At 46.9% G+C, this 15,505-nt stretch overlaps 1 protein-coding gene across 1 annotated transcript in view; it reads left to right on the top strand.

The window, feature by feature from the left end:
* Positions 1-1,077: 1,077 nt before the first annotated feature.
* The window catches only part of LOC120638425 (solute carrier organic anion transporter family member 3A1-like), a 125,417-nt gene continuing 110,989 nt past the window's right edge, over positions 1,078-15,505 (top strand). The window contains exon 1 of the mRNA XM_039912299.1: positions 1,078-1,396. Coding sequence (XP_039768233.1) covers positions 1,211-1,396 — 186 coding nt within the window. The 5' untranslated portion in view covers positions 1,078-1,210. The remainder of the gene's footprint in view (positions 1,397-15,505) is intronic.

The following is a 15,505-nucleotide window of genomic DNA, read 5'->3' on the forward strand; positions in this document are numbered from 1 at the left end:
TGTGGGGTAATCATTACTGCGCGCAGAGCTCTGGATTAAGCGCTTGGGAGAGTCCCACACAACAGTAAAATGACACATCCCCTGCCCACAACGAGTTTACAGTCTAGAGACGAGACTATTAGAGTCTAGTTTACAATCCGACTTTCTCCCCTGGCACGGGGAGGTGAGAGAGACCGACAAGTGCATCAACACGTGGGGAAATCATTCATTAGTATTTATTGAGCGCTTGGTATGTGCAGAGCACTGGACTAAGCGCTTGGGAGAGTCCAACACAACAATAAACAGACACATTCCCTGCCCACAGCGAGTTGACGGTCTAGCGTCTAGCTTACCATCTGACTTTCTCCCCTGGCACCGGGGTACGGGGGAGCACCACCGGCGCTCGGGGAAGGGTCGGACGTCTGGCAGCCCCGGACACCTGGGTCCTCCCTTGGGCAGCCAGTCTTCTTATCTGTCCGCAACCCCCTCCCTCGGCCCCGGAGGGAGCCGGGGAGGAGGAGGAGGGGAAGCGGGTGGCAGCGAGCCCGGACCAGCGGGCACAGGGCAGGAGGAGGAGGAGGAGGAGGGAGGGCAGAGGGGCAGTGCCCGCGGTTGTGGGGCGGAGCAGGGCCCGGGGCAGAGGCAGCAGTCCGCGGGAGGAGACGAGGCCAGGCGGGAGGGGACGAGGCCAGGCGGGAGGGGCGGGTGGGTCCCGCAGCCCTGGGATTGGCATCGCCCCAGCAGCAGCAGCAGCAACACGAGGAGGAGGTGGCCACCAGCACGAAGAGGAGGAGAGAAGGGAGAGGAGGAGGGGGAAGAAAAAGAAAAGAAGGGGAGGAGGAGAGGAAGGAGAGGAGGAGGGAAGGGAGAGGAGGAGGAGGAGGAGAAAAGGGAGAGGAGGAAGAAAAAGAAAAGAAGGGGAGGAGGAGGAGAAAGAAAAAAGAAAGGGAGGAAAAAAGAAGGAGAGGAGGGGGAAAGGAGGAGGAGCAAGAGGTACCGAGGTTTCCAGCCGCTCCAGATCGGAGCAGGAATCGGGAGGGGAGAGAAGGGGGAGGGATCGGATCGGAGCTGCTGCTGCTGCTCCTCCTCCTCCTGCTGCTGCCGCCCGGCGGGGACACAGACACACACACACACACACACACACACACAGACCCCCGCACGCACACGCACACACACCCGGGTGCCTGGAGAGAGCGGGAGCGGCCGAGGAGGAGGGAGGAGGAAGAGGAGGATGCAGGAGAAGAAGCCGAGGGGATCCGGGGGCGGCGGCGGGAGCCGGAGCGGCGAGCTGCAGGGGGATGAGACGCAGAGGAACAAGAAGAAGAAAAAGAAGGTGTCCTGCTTCTCCAACATCAAGATCTTCCTGGTGTCCGAGTGCGCCCTGATGCTGGCCCAGGGCACGGTGGGCGCTTACCTGGTGAGTACCCTGCCGGCTGCTGGGCCGCGGAGTCCCACCCGTTGCCCCTCTCCCCCACCCCATCCCCTCCTGGCACGAGAGAGAGGGTGCCCAAGGGCTCGAAGCGAGCATGACCTCAGCGTGGCGTTGAGGGTAGCAAGTGGTGCAGGGGAAAAGAGGAGGAGGAGGGAGGAAAAAGAGGATGCCAGGGATCAGAGGGGGCTGCTGAAGATGCCCGGGCGCCTCTGGGCACCTTGGAGAGGCCAGGCCCCTTGGCCTTGCGTGGGCGGAGGATGCCCAGGGGTGGTGGGTGGGATGGAGGGAAGCCGGTCCTACTCTCCATCAGCCCTGACCCAAACCGTGTCCACTGCTCCTTTAGAGGAGAGACGGAATGGGGATGGATTGGACAGCATAATCGGACAGCAGACCCCCACCTTGGACTTCAGTTTACCCTCGCTTCCTAGCCCAGCCACCGGTGGAATTTGCCCCCTTTAGACATCCTTCTCTTCAGGTGCTTTCAACCACCTCCGATCGCTTGGGAATTCGAGTCAGGTGGAAACGCATCCAAGTGTGACGCGGGTCCCGGTTGCGGGGCCGGGGAGGTACGGGTTGCCTTTTCTTTTTCCCGTCTCCAAGAGCCGTCTTTCACCGATGGGGATAAAGTTACAGGACCTGATGAGTGCCGCAAGTTAGTGGACTTCGGGCTGGTCCATCTTTCTTAGCCTAATGTCCCGTGGTGGTCTGTGTGAGCGGGGGAAACGGATGCATCCTGTAGAGAAAGTGCGAAACGGTTTCTTCTCATGCCTGGGAGGGGAATTTTTTTTTAATACTCAAATACTTAAGCACAACTACTTGGCTATCAAATGACTCAGCACTGTCGAACATCTAGTTTCTCTCCCCCTCCCTGCTTTTATTTTCCACTCTTTATAGAATAGATAGAATGCAACTTTGAAGCCAGGGGAATGGCTTCTGGCTTTAGGACATCTAAAGGTACAAAGGAAAATCCTTCCAGAGTGGTGGGGTGAAGTCTTCGCCTGGCTGGTTTGCAGAAAGCTTGCATTAGGATAGATGGCACGGGGTTTGAGTTTTATTGAAACGCTGTGACGGAGACCGTACTGGACCTGATTTCAGCGGCCTTGTATTAATATCCAGGGGATAAAACCGTGTCAGTTTTAATACTACCACCAATCTATAAACTCTGACCCCCACCAATCTGTAAACTCCGACCCTGGGTGAAGGTGAAGAATAGCCTCAGGTGAAAGTACCTGATGTCCGTAAAAACATTTGCCTAGTAACATCTGGAATTGGGATCCCTGCAAACTGTACTGAGCATTCATCGTACAGTGGAGTGACCCGTAACTGAATTTATCGCCTTGAGGATGGCAGAATTTTATCTTAGGTCCCTGAAAATCAAATGCATATCCATTGCCTCTTCTTTCCTTTTGAAGTTATTTAAAGATATTTGTGCTGCCAATATTCCTGAGGCATTGATCCATATAACCTGGATGAGGCAAGCATTGATTCAAATTTTACATACTGGTTTCAATCGATGAACCCAATGACTTTCCCTGGTCAGTAATTAAAAATGGACTGTTGCACATAGGTACTGCTAGGTGATGTCCATATACATATATATGTCATACCATTTAAGTTTGCAGTGTAGGAACCCCTCCCTGTATCTGAGCTGCATTTACCCAAGCTCCTCTGGAAATCATTTCACTGTTACAATATCATCCCAAATGTTCCATTGGCGACAAAGTGTATATTGCTCAAGAGTACAGTCAATATATGCAAGAGAAAATTATGCATACAGTCTAGCCTGTTTACACATAATTCTAGATCACTCGTGAGTCAGATTCCGCTCCTGCTACTGGTTTTCTCCAAAGATTGCCATTTCTCCTCCAGCAGTCACCAACCCAATGTCTAGCAAGACTAACAATAAAGTTGGGCAGGTCGATTTGTACGGTAACAGTCTGAAGGACTCTGAAAGAAATACAACTGGAAGAGGGACAAGGGAGTTCCGGGCTGGTTTACGAAGCTGAATAGTAAATGGATCCAAGGGTTTATTAGGTGCCAGAGTCACTTGGGAGTTGTCAGCTTCTCCTCTTCCCTCTTCCTGCCGTCTCCCTCGTTAACCCAAATTGGTTTATGAACATCCGTGATGGTGTTTACTGATCTGCCACCTTCCCAGATTAAGAACTCTTTAGGTAATAGAGGCAGCAGTCCTTGAAAAGTGACTTCCAGGGTCCCAAAGTGAGTTATAGGCTCAGAATATGGCCAGGCTCAAAAGTTGCATGAACTCTTTATCTTGACCTGCCGAGGACACACTCAGGGCTCTCTCTCACCCAGCAATCCCAGACTCTCCTTCGTTATCTAAAGAAATCATTTGCTCTCCGGGCTTCACTGAACCAGTTTATTCATGGTTGGGCTTTGTGAGTTTCCGAGTCATCTGTGACTGCATGGGGACCATTTTTTAAACTGACTTGCCATCTGAGGGTGCTCTGGGATGAGAGGATGCTCTACTGTGCATGCACGTGGAAGAGTGCTTGTTCCAGAAAGGGATGGTTGGTTGGGATTTCTGCTCTGAAATTCATATCAATTGTTCATGACTTTCTTCTGGTGAAACCTGAGGGTACGTATTTGTGGACATAAAACACAGATGCTTGTGGTGTTTAAGTATATCATTTACGTCATATATCAATCAATCGATTGTATTTATTGAGCACTTACCATGTGCAGAACACTGTATTAAGCACTTGGGAGAGTACGACAGAGTTTGTAGACACGTTCCCTGCATAACTAATCAGCCTGGATCCTGTACAACATAGGCAACATTCTGTAACGTATTTCATGGGCATTCTGCTCTAAGATGTTGTGAATTTTACTTGTGCTTTATGCCCAAGTTTACATTTAGACAACGTCTGTGCTATGTGCTGCATATCTCTTTTATGAGCTATTTTAGCCTAGTATGCATAAGACAGTATATGCAAATAATCCATGCCGTCTGTTCAGTCTCTGATGCCCTTAATTTATATGTTCTCTTTGGAATTTGTGTACTGGTTTGGTCCTTTGTTTAATCCCCTCCCCCCACCCCCACCCCTGTGTCCTATTGAAAACATAAATGACCAGTGACTGCGGCGATACTGGTGAAAGCACAAGCTAATCGGCTAGAGCTGCTCACGCTGCAGAACTCAAAGGCAGCAAGTTGCTCCAGATTTCAGCATCAATCTGGGCAATCGTGTCTTGTTTCCTTCTGCACCAGCAGGACCTGCCCTGAGGGGAAACCCACGGCCACTGCTGTCATTGCCAAGATATCTGTTGAGCAGGTGAGGGCAGTTGAGGGAAACAGAGGTGTTCTGTCCAATCAGTTGTCAGCCAGCTCGGCTATGATGACTGGGATCAAGCCGATTACCTTTGGCCCCAAGTATGAATCAGATTTCAGAGATCGGTCCCATTTGGGAATATTCAAACCGAAGAGTGAGCTTCAGAACAAACCCAGTGTTCTATAGCAAAAACATCCAATCAGCCTGTCTGCCGAATCACTTCCCAGCTGCTTGGGCACTCCTCATTTTGACTAGAGAGAGAGACACTCGTTTTGAATGGCATCATGGGTGCTCTGACACCACTGAAGTCGTCCCCGCTTTTCAATCTCTCCCTTCAGATGGCCCCCGTGCGAGTTGACCTAGTTGCAGAGATGCAGCATCTGCTCAAGTCATGGACTGGTTAGAAAAGGGGCAACCACAGGGGGAAAAGTGCTGATGGTAGAGTCATTCTCTGCACATTTTATTGGCTGGTTTTATAGAAGCCTGTTGACATAGTTCCTGCTCTATGCCGAGGGAAGAGAGAGTTGGCTGTAGTTATTACCGAATGTGGGGTAAGGATATGTAGGAAATAAAATCTCTAGGACTCCCTGGGCCTAGAGATCCCTGGGCCACAGGGATAGGGCCTCATATGTAAAATATGTTTTCGTTTTCTCGGGGAAGAGCGTTACACGAGTCGTTCCTATTGGGTGAGGTTGGCAATCAGCCCCTCGAGTGTTTATGCAAAAATCCAAGACTATATTAGCCCTGAAAGGATTTTAATGGCTTTGCCTTTGGTGTTGAGGCAATATCCCCCCAGCCTTGTTATTTTTCAATAAGCCATCCTTTTTCACATACCAAACCCCAGAACGGATTGCAAAATTTTTAAAAGTCATCATCAAAATGATCACGGTGACTAATAAGACATCATTTTACTTAATCTAATTTTTGTGAACACTTCAGTTATTCTGACAAATTTGCTACCATTTACATAATTTCTATCTTGTTCCAGTAAAAAATAAAATTATCCCAAGTCTAGAGACTGGCCTCATCCAGACATTTGATGAAAAATGACTGAGCCAACCAATTCTTTTCTGGTAATTTTTTAAAAAAAATGACAGCTTGAGGGTATGCTTTGCCTGTTCCTGTTGTTTATTTTTTCTTTTTCAATGATAGAGGATGTAGTGGTTGTGGAATTAATTGTGATCTCTGGTTTCTTTCATGTATTTGATTCTTCCACTTTTTCTGGGAGTTTTCAGCTCCATTTTGGATCCATGAACACTAGTGAAACGAATTACCTCACAAATCCCCTGCTCATCCCTTCAGCCTTCCTCTTTATGAGCAGCGGCAGCGTGGCTCCTGCTGTGTTCTGTGAGGTTGCTGATCTGATTCCATTTCAGGAAAGTTATCCGTGCTTTGCTGTTGAACTTTACGGCAGGTCTGTTCCACTGTTGAGCTAAAGCAGCTTCGGAGAGACAGAGTTTATTTTCATTTTGTCTATATGACTAAGGAATCCTTCAACTGCTACCTTGTTTGGAGGCCGTGGCCCATGGGAAGGGAGGATAAATAGGGAGAGCATCAGGAGTAGAATGACTACTTCCTCAGCTTGAGGAACTCTACCACTGCAGCTGGTTGGCTGGGACCCAGGCAAAACGGACCTCACCCAATGGAGCCAACGATGGGCTAGAATCCGGGGGCTTAGCTCTGCCCAGGTCTAGCTGGCATCCAGCCCATCATCTTCTCAGATTGGCATCAACTCCAGCCCCTAGAGAGCACTGAACCAAGCAGAAGTGATCACAGGGCAAACCAGGAGTCCCAGCTTAGTTCTCAAAAGCGAGTGGGGGAATCCAATAGTACCTGGACAGTTGCCCCCGAAGCTCCTGGGAGATGTAGTCCCAGCACCAAAGGGAAGGCACAGTGGTCATGCTTGGTAGCCCAACCACCGCCCTGGGCATACTCCTTTCTTCCACCACATCCAAAGTCTGGTAAGATAGGTTTGCTGCCAGAACTAACCAAAACTTCCAGCCTTGAGCCTGCTTATTGTTCTTCCCTTCTAGTCCCCTGCTGAAACAAGCCATGCATCCAAGTGCTAAGCCCTTGGCAGTTACACCGGGCAGACCTGGAAGCCTAGGGCAGACTCTGGGCTGAAGGGGAAAAAACCTTTCTGGGATCCTGAGTTTAGGTGCTTGGGTTTCCTGGGGAGATCCCCTTGAGCAGGACTCTTTCTACTGCCTTCTCTCTCCTGGGCACTGACTCCTACTCCTAATCTCTCCTGATCTCTGCCCTAGAGTCCTGCCCTTTCCCCTTACTTCCTCCATTTCCATCCCTCCCTTTAAAGGCTCGCTGCTGTTCCTGTACCTTCTGCTGTTGCTGGGACTGCCTGAATGCTGAGCCTTTTGGGAATTACCCAGCCTCCTCCTCTGGACTTCCTGCCAGGGGAGAGACAGAGATACTAGAGTCTGTTCCTAGCTCCCTGGAGCCAGAAGGGATTGGCCTTGAGGTCAACCAGGCTGACATCACCGGAAGCCAAGTAGGGTGGTCCACTAGCAGAATTCAAGAACATCAGACACTCCTTTGCCAATACCCTGGGGTCCTCTAATTTTACAAATGCAAAAGTAGTTGAAAAATCTCATTATTTCCTACCTCCATCTCATTGCTTATTTGAGCCCACCACTGGGAATGTTCTCCCAGTCACCCTTGCCAATCATCTTTGTTCCCTCTTGCAAACTCTCCTAAAAGTCACCTCCTCCAGGAAGCATGCCCCCTTCCTCCTCAGTCATACCATTCCTTCTGCCATTTACGTTGCTTCTTATTTTTGGTTGTTTTATCGCTTCTGTTTTGTACTCCCAGTTGTCCTATGTAGTTGGGGTTTCACTCTTGCAATAAACCTACATCAAGGAAAGCTGATGTGGTAGTAACTATCCTCTGTATGGCAATCACAAGGTCACTGATTCTGACATTGCAGCATCTTGTGGGATGAGCGCTCCCTAATTTTTGTACAACATTCTAGCCAAAACACGTGGTGAAAGCGTACCTTATGGAAGAACAAAATGTCTTCACACCTAACTTAGAGACTTAACTGTTGTTTCATCAATTAAGGAGGTAAGCCTTTCCCATTGGATTGCAAGCTCTCTGAGGCGAGGGACCAAACTTCTGTACTTTTCCCAAGCCCTGCTGGGTGTTCTGCCTACAGCATACTCAGCTCTTCCATTATGTTGGTTTTTATTATACACTTTGTTTAAAAAGCTACTAGGCATTTACCTCACTGATCTCCTACTGCAACCTAACCCGTTCACTTAGCTCCCTCATGCCAACCTATTCACCATACCTCAGTCTCATCTGTCTCACTGCCGATTCCTTCTTCATGTCCTCCCTCTGGCCTGGAACTCCCTCCCCTTTCATATCTAACAGTCCACCACTCGTACCATCTTCAAAGCCCTACTTAAATCACATCTCCTCTGTGAGGCCTTCCTCATTTCCCATATTTGCCCTCTCTTCTGTATATCCCATGCACTGTGACCTGTACCACTCAAGTACTTAATTCTCCCCCCCACTTCTAACATATAGCGTTTATCTGTACATCATTACACTTTGCCATTTCTCCTATCTGTAATTTATTTTAATGTCCACCTCCCCCTTAGACGCTAAGCTCCTGGGGACAGGGATCATGTCCCTAACTAAGCCCTCCTTTCCTCTTCTCCCACTCCTTTCTGCCACCCTGACTTGCTCCCTTTATTCATTCCCATTTCCAGCCCCACAGCACTTATTTACATATCTGTAATTTATTTGTTTGTATTAATGTCCGTTTCCCCCTCTAGATTGTGTGCTCACTGTGGGCAGGGAATGTGTCTGTTATATAAGCACTTAGTGCTTTGCACACAGTAAGCACTTAAATATGATTGAATGAAATGAATGAATGTTAGTGCTATCATAGTGCATTCTCCCAAACACTTAGTATAGTGCTCTGCACACCATAAGCCTCAAAAATGATTGATAAAAAATGAAATGACCAAATTCAATCCCTGATCATATCCATACCCATTCTTGACCTGGAAGGTGGGGGATGGAGAGGACGACAGGTTGCATTAGTGAAAAGACCACTTACCTGGGGGTCGGGGGACCTGTATTCTAATCCTGGCCCCACCACCTGCCTGCTGCGTGACCTTGGGCAAGTCACTTAACTACTCTGTCCCTCAGTTTCCTCATTTGTAAAATGGGGATTTAAAACATGTTCTTTCTCCTATTTAGATAGTGAACCACAAGTGGGACAGGGACTGTGCCTGACCTAATTGTCTTGTATCTACCCCAGCCCTTAAGTCAGTGTTTGGCACATAGTAAGCATTAAGAAAATACCACAATTACTCTTTTTATTAAGAACTGCACTGTGCAGATTTATAAGGGAAAACCCAGGGCTTACTAAGGCCACATCTAATTTCAATGAGGAATGAACTGTGTCAGTTTCAGAAGTATTGAACCTTACAGAGCCAAATGACCTAATTGACAATTACATCGGCAGGCACTGTTCTTGATCAAGTAGAGCTGAAAGAGTTTCTCCCCTGGGGAAGCTCTCTGTCATCAGAGAAGCTCAAAGTTGGGGTTTCTGTTTCAGCTGGTATTCTGACTTCTTCTTTTTGGTTCTTCTTTGTGTCATGGAACTAAGTCATACAGGGAAGGGAAAGCCATGATAATTTAGGTTTACGAGCCCCCTTTTCTGAGAGATAAAATAGAAACAAGATTACTAATTCCAAAATGTCCTTGAAAAGTCCTTTCGGCAAAGCAGTCTCACAATGAGTAATATTACTGAACACTTATTCTTTGCAGAACACTCTCCTAAACACTTGGGAGAGCACAGTAGAGTTGGTGGTTTTGATTCCTGCCCACAAAGAGCTTGTAGTCTAGAGGGGAAAATGGATACTAAAATAAATTGCAGATAGGGGAAGCAGCAGAGTAAAAGGATACTATTATTATATTTGTTAAGCACTTATTATGTTAAGCACTGTTCTAAGTTCTGGGTAGATACAAGTTCATAAGGGCTCACAGTCTAAGTAGGAGGGACAATGGGTATTGAATCCCTTTTTTTTATGGTTGAGGAAACTGAGGCACTGAGAAGTTAAGTGACTTGCCCAAGGTCACACAACAAGCAATTCTGAGGATTATAACTCAGATCCTCTGACTCCCAGGCCCATGCTCTTTCCACTAGGTCTCACTGCTTGTCATAACCACAAATGTGCCTTGGAAGTGGGGGTAATGCTAACTTGAGGTGAAGCCGATCTGGGGTTGAATGTTCATTTTGCTCTTGAAGGTAAAGTAACTCATCAGTAGTGATTTTCAGTTCTGGACATAGGACTCTTTCATTCTTTTCTGGGAACAAAGACTGCTTCACAAAGGGAGAATAACACGGCTTTACCCTAGTCCCTGCTTTGTAAACTGGAGAAAATCAACACAGTGGAGTGGATGCTTGGCCTTTACCCTTTTAATGCTGAAGCTTCACTTTTAAACTGAGTGCCACAAGTTTTAAACTTTTAAACTGAGTTTCTTATTGGGTTCCTGTGTGGGGGTGGTGGGAGGGCCAATTTGGAAGTGTAACAAGCCAGCTCAGGTTGCTGAGCCCTGCTGGGACCAAGACACCCAGAGCAGTGGGTGACTCGTGGCCTGCAGCAACAATTCTGAGTGAATTAAGATGGCAGCAGAGGATGGGATGGGAAGGTGCCAGGATTATTGCCCTCATCAACACATATCCTCCAAGAGGCCTTCCTATTCTAAGACCATTTTTCCTCATCTCCCTCTCCCTTCTGTGTCACCCTGATTTGCTCCCTTTGCTCTTTCCCCCTCCCAACCCCAAAGCACTTGTATAAATAGCTGTAATTTTATTTATTTGTATTGATGTCTGTCTCCCCCACTCTAGTCTGTGAACTGGCTATGGGCAGGGAATGTCACTGTTTATTGTTGTATTGTATTTTCCCAGTGGTCCTGGGTGCCTGCGGGGTAGACGGGTAGGAGGGGAGAGGATTTAGGGTTAAGGGGAGCTCCATGCAGGGCCATTATGGGCATTCCTAGGGATGGTTAAATCGTGTGTGTGTAATCTGCCCCACTGCCTAACTAAACCTACAGAGGAAAACCTACCCAATACCTTCTTAGCTGGGCTGTTGATATAGGACTCTCTTGTCATCACTGGCAGCTGCTAGATTCTAATTTACCACCAAGTCCTTGGCCAGACCTGTGGGTATCATGGCCCCACCCCACCTGGTGGCACTGTGGACCTCTCAGCCTCAGATCCAGCAGCCTCTGATGGCCTTGGGTCCCTTCCCCATGCCAGGCACTGTACTAAGCACTGGGGTGGATACAAGCAAATCTAGTTGGAAACAGTCCCTGTGCCATGTGGGGCTCACAGTCTCAATCCACATTTTACAGATGAGGGAACTGAGAAACACAGAAGTGAAGTGGCTTGCCTAAAGTCGCACCGCAGACAAGTGGCCAAGTCGGGATTAAAACCCATGACCTTCTGACTTGCAGGCCTGTGCTATATCCACTAAACCATGAAGGCTTTGTGTGCTGGGTGTCATTAGTGAGCTGTGGCCATTTAGACCTGAAAACTGAAAATGATGAGGGAGTTCATTCAATCATATTTATTGAACACTTACTGTGTGCATAGCACTGTGCTAAGCATTTGGGAAAATATGATACAACAATAAACAATGACTTTCCCTGCCCACAACCAGCTCCCAGCTTCCAGTCGGAGATACAGACATCAATACAAATAAATAAGATTACACCTATTTACATAAGTGCTTTAGGGTTGGGAGGGGGGAAAGCAAAGGGAGCAAGTCAAGGTGATGCAGAAGGGAGTGGGAGATGAGGATAAAGTGGGGCTTAGTTTAGGAAGGCCTCTTGGAGGAGATGTGCCTTCAATAACGTTTTGAAGCGGGAATTTCCCTCCCTTCAGAAAAGAAATACAAGATGAGGAGTATACATATACTCTGTATGTGCCTGGACCAGGATCTGGTCAGTCTGAACTCAGAGACCAAAATATAATGGTAATAGTAATGATAATGGTATCTAATAAGCCCTCACTACTTGAGTTCTGGAGTAGGTGGAAGATAGACTGAATACAGTTGATGTTCACATGGGGCTCCCAGTCTAAGAGAGAGGAAGAAAAATATTTGATCACTATATTACAGATGAGGAAAGAGAGGCACCAGGAAGTTGAGTGACTTGCTCAAGGTCCCTAGAACTAGAATCTGGGCCTCCAGATACCCAGTTCTGTGGTCTTCCCAACTAGGCTGCGCTCCCTAATACCCCAGAGTGGGTTATTCCCTCCTCAGTCAATCATGAGAAACAGTTTGGCCTTGTGGCCTCCTGGGTAGAGCACGGGTCTGGGAGTCAGAAGGACCTGGGTTCTAGTCCCATCTCTGCCACCTCCCTGCTATGTGACCTTGAGGAAGTCACTTCACGTCTCTGTTCCTCAGGTACCTCGTCTGTAAAATGAGGATTAAGACTGTAAATCCCATGTGGGACAAGTGCTGAGTCCAATCTGATTTGCTTGTATCCATCCCAGCACTTAGTAAAGTTTCTGGCAAGAAGTAAGCACTTAACAGTGTGGAAGCAGCATGGCTTAGTGGAATGAGCATGGGCTTGGGAGTCAGAGTTCTTATCCTGGCTCAGCCACTTGTCTGCTGTGTGACCTTGGGCAAGCCACTTAAGTTCTTTGTGCCTCAGTTATCTCATCTGTAAAATGAGGATTAAGACTGTGAGCCCCGAGAGTCAGAGGTCATGGGTTCGAATCCCAGCTTTGCCACTTGTCAGCTGTGTGACTGTGGGCAAGTCACTTCACTTCTCTGTGCCTCAGTTACGGGTAAAATGGGGATTAACTGTGAGCCTCACGTGGGACAACCTGATTACCCTATATCCACGCCAGCGCTTAGAACAGTGCTCTGCACATATTAAGTGCTTAACAAATACCAACATTATTATGTGGGACAACCTGATTACCTTGTACCTACCCTAGTGCTTAGAATAGTGCTTGGCACAGAGTAAGTGCTTAACAAATACCATTGTTATTATTAACAAATATTATTAAAAAAACTTATTAATGATGTTGATATTTGTCAAGCGCTTATTATGTGCAGAGCACTGTTCTAAGCGCTGGGGTGGATATAGGGTAATCAGGTAGTCCCACGTGAGGCTCACAGTTAATCCCCATTTTACAGATGAGGTAACTGAGGCACAGAGAAGTTAAGTGACTTGCCCACAGTCACACAGCTGACAAGAGGTCGAGTCAGGATTCGAACCCATGACCTCTGACTCCCAAGCCTGTACTCTTTCCACTGAGCCACGCTGCTTCTCCGAGCATTGAGCATTTACTGTGTGCAGAGTACTGTACTAAGTGCTTGGGAGAGTACGATATAGCAGAGTTGGTAGACACATTCCCTTCCCAGAACAAGCCTCCCTGAAAGAGTGATATGGTGTCAGGAAGTCAGAACCTGCCTCCACTTCCTGGAGTACCAGTGTGATAGGTCGCCAACCTCGTCATCAAGCATGCTCAGAACTGTTCTGCCAGGGTTATAGCAGGACACCCGAATTAGCAGAAATTTCAGGTTGGTTTGGAAAAATCAGAAAAACCACCGATGCTCTCGTAGAGCATCTTCATAGCTATTTGCCTGCTGTGTGACCATGGGCAAGTCACTAACCTTCTCTAGGCCTCAGCTTCTTCTGTAAAATGGGGATTCAATACCTCTTGGGACGGGGACCGTGTCCGACTTGATTAACTTGTATCTACCCCAGTGCTTAGGACTGTGCCTGCCTTATAGTAAGCACTTAACAAATAGCATACTTATTATTTTAGAAGCAGCATGGCCTAGTGGAAAGAGCACAGGCCTGGGAGGCAGAAGACCTGTATTCTAATTCCAGCTCTGTCACTTGTCTGCTGTGTGACCTTGGGTAAGTCACTTAACTCCTCTGTGCCTCAGTTACCTCATCTGCAAAATAGGGATTAAGGTTGTGAGCCCTATGTGGGACAGAGACTATGCCTAACCTAATTACCTTCTATCTACTCCAGTGCTTAGTACAGCGCCTGACTCAAAGTAAGCACTTAACAACCCTAATTATTATACACCTCAAGGTCCAATGATTTATTACTACCTCTACTCCTGCTGCCACTCTCATCATTTCAAAAAGATTCCTCCTTCTTCATTTGTAAATTAGGTTTTTTGCCATCTACTTAGTGCATTAGAGCTGATGGGAAGATTGGTTCGATGCTAGTTAACACAGTGTGAGGAAAATCGAGGTATGCTACAGAGTTCCTTGCCAAATAACAAGATGACATTGCTTAAGAAAGCCATATGTCCAGCTGAAAGGAATTCTAAGAAAACAGAAAAAAATATTGGCACAACAAACAAGTGTTCTCCTTAGGCTTAGGATACAATTTTGGAATGGAGCTGCATTCACATGCCTTGTGCAAAATTAGGGGTACTTTTGAAATAAAACCCTATATCTCTCTTGGAATTTGTATTTGTATGTTCTCCCTATTGCCCAGCATGCTATATGTAGGTCATCTGTCTAAACTGGATTAAATAGTCTTCTGTGAGATGCAAAGATGCAAGACTGTATTTCCAAAGGGTAAACTACTGCAAAACGTTCAGGAAAAGGTGCATCATTTTGTCTCTGAATAGAAAAAAAATGTGTTGCTCAGAACCTCATGCCTCACATCCTCCTCCTGCCCCCAGCTCATGGACAAAGAATGATAGTAGTTTAAAAAAGGGAAGATTTTAATTGGGATGCCATTCTCTAATGGAGTGTTTCAGCTTTAAAATAGGATAGCCGAAATCTTATGCTTCAAAACTATTTTTGAATGCATTCTGTCTGCAAAAAATGAGGATGTTATAAACAGGCAGCCGGTGGCCTTGGATTCCTGCAAACTATAATTAGTGAGATGTAATCTGTAAAATTAGAAATGCATTGAATTTGGGAAAATGAAACCTCACTGATTTAAACCACAGGACTGTCCTGCCTGGTGTTCAGTTTAGCATTCATATTTAGCCCTATATACTGTCAGGCAAACTGGCCCGTGTAAAGAGCACAGGTCTTAGGGCTGGGAGTTCTGGGTTCTAGTCCCAGCTCTGAAACTTGTCTGCTGTAACGCCTTGGGCAAGACACCTAACCTCTTTAGTTCTAGATCAATCAATAAAAACAATCAGTCTTATTTATTAAGAACTTACTGCATGCATAGCACTGTAGCTCGCTGTGGGTGAGAAATGTGTTATAGTTATATCATACTCTCCCAAGCACTTAATACAGTGCTCTGTGCACATGCAACTGACTAGCTGACTGCTAAGCGCATGGGAGAATACAATATAACACAGTTGGTAAAAACCTTCCCTGCCCCTAGCGAGCTTACAGTCTATAGCCTTCCAATATCAACATTCACCTGCTTCTTTAAGTGGTGGTCCTCAGATGCAGCCCCCCCATCAACTGGATAGTCACAAGAAATTGACTCTGAGAGGTGAGTGAGAACGGTCCCCATTTCAGAAATGGGGTGTCGGGAGAGGAGTGATTTACAATTGAAAGGGAGAGCATTTGGAGCAGCTGGGTGAGCCAAATCATCAGTACAGCAAAGCCTTCAGATACCATTTTCAGTTTCGTGTGCCAGAAGGATTAGGGCAAGGCCTTGTTTTGTACAGCGGCGCAGCTGCAGACATGCTGTATTTTCTCTGTAATCTAAGAAAACACTGGGAAAGAAAAAAAAGGACCACAAAGGGTGGAAGTCTTAACACCCTAAAAATGGGTTTCTCGGTAAGTGAAAGAGGAGGTCTTCTTTGGGAAAGGGAAAGCATAA

The sequence above is a fragment of the Ornithorhynchus anatinus genome, chromosome 5, assembly GCF_004115215.2.
Source record: "Ornithorhynchus anatinus isolate Pmale09 chromosome 5, mOrnAna1.pri.v4, whole genome shotgun sequence".
In the NCBI taxonomy this organism is placed as follows: Eukaryota; Metazoa; Chordata; class Mammalia; order Monotremata; family Ornithorhynchidae; genus Ornithorhynchus; species Ornithorhynchus anatinus.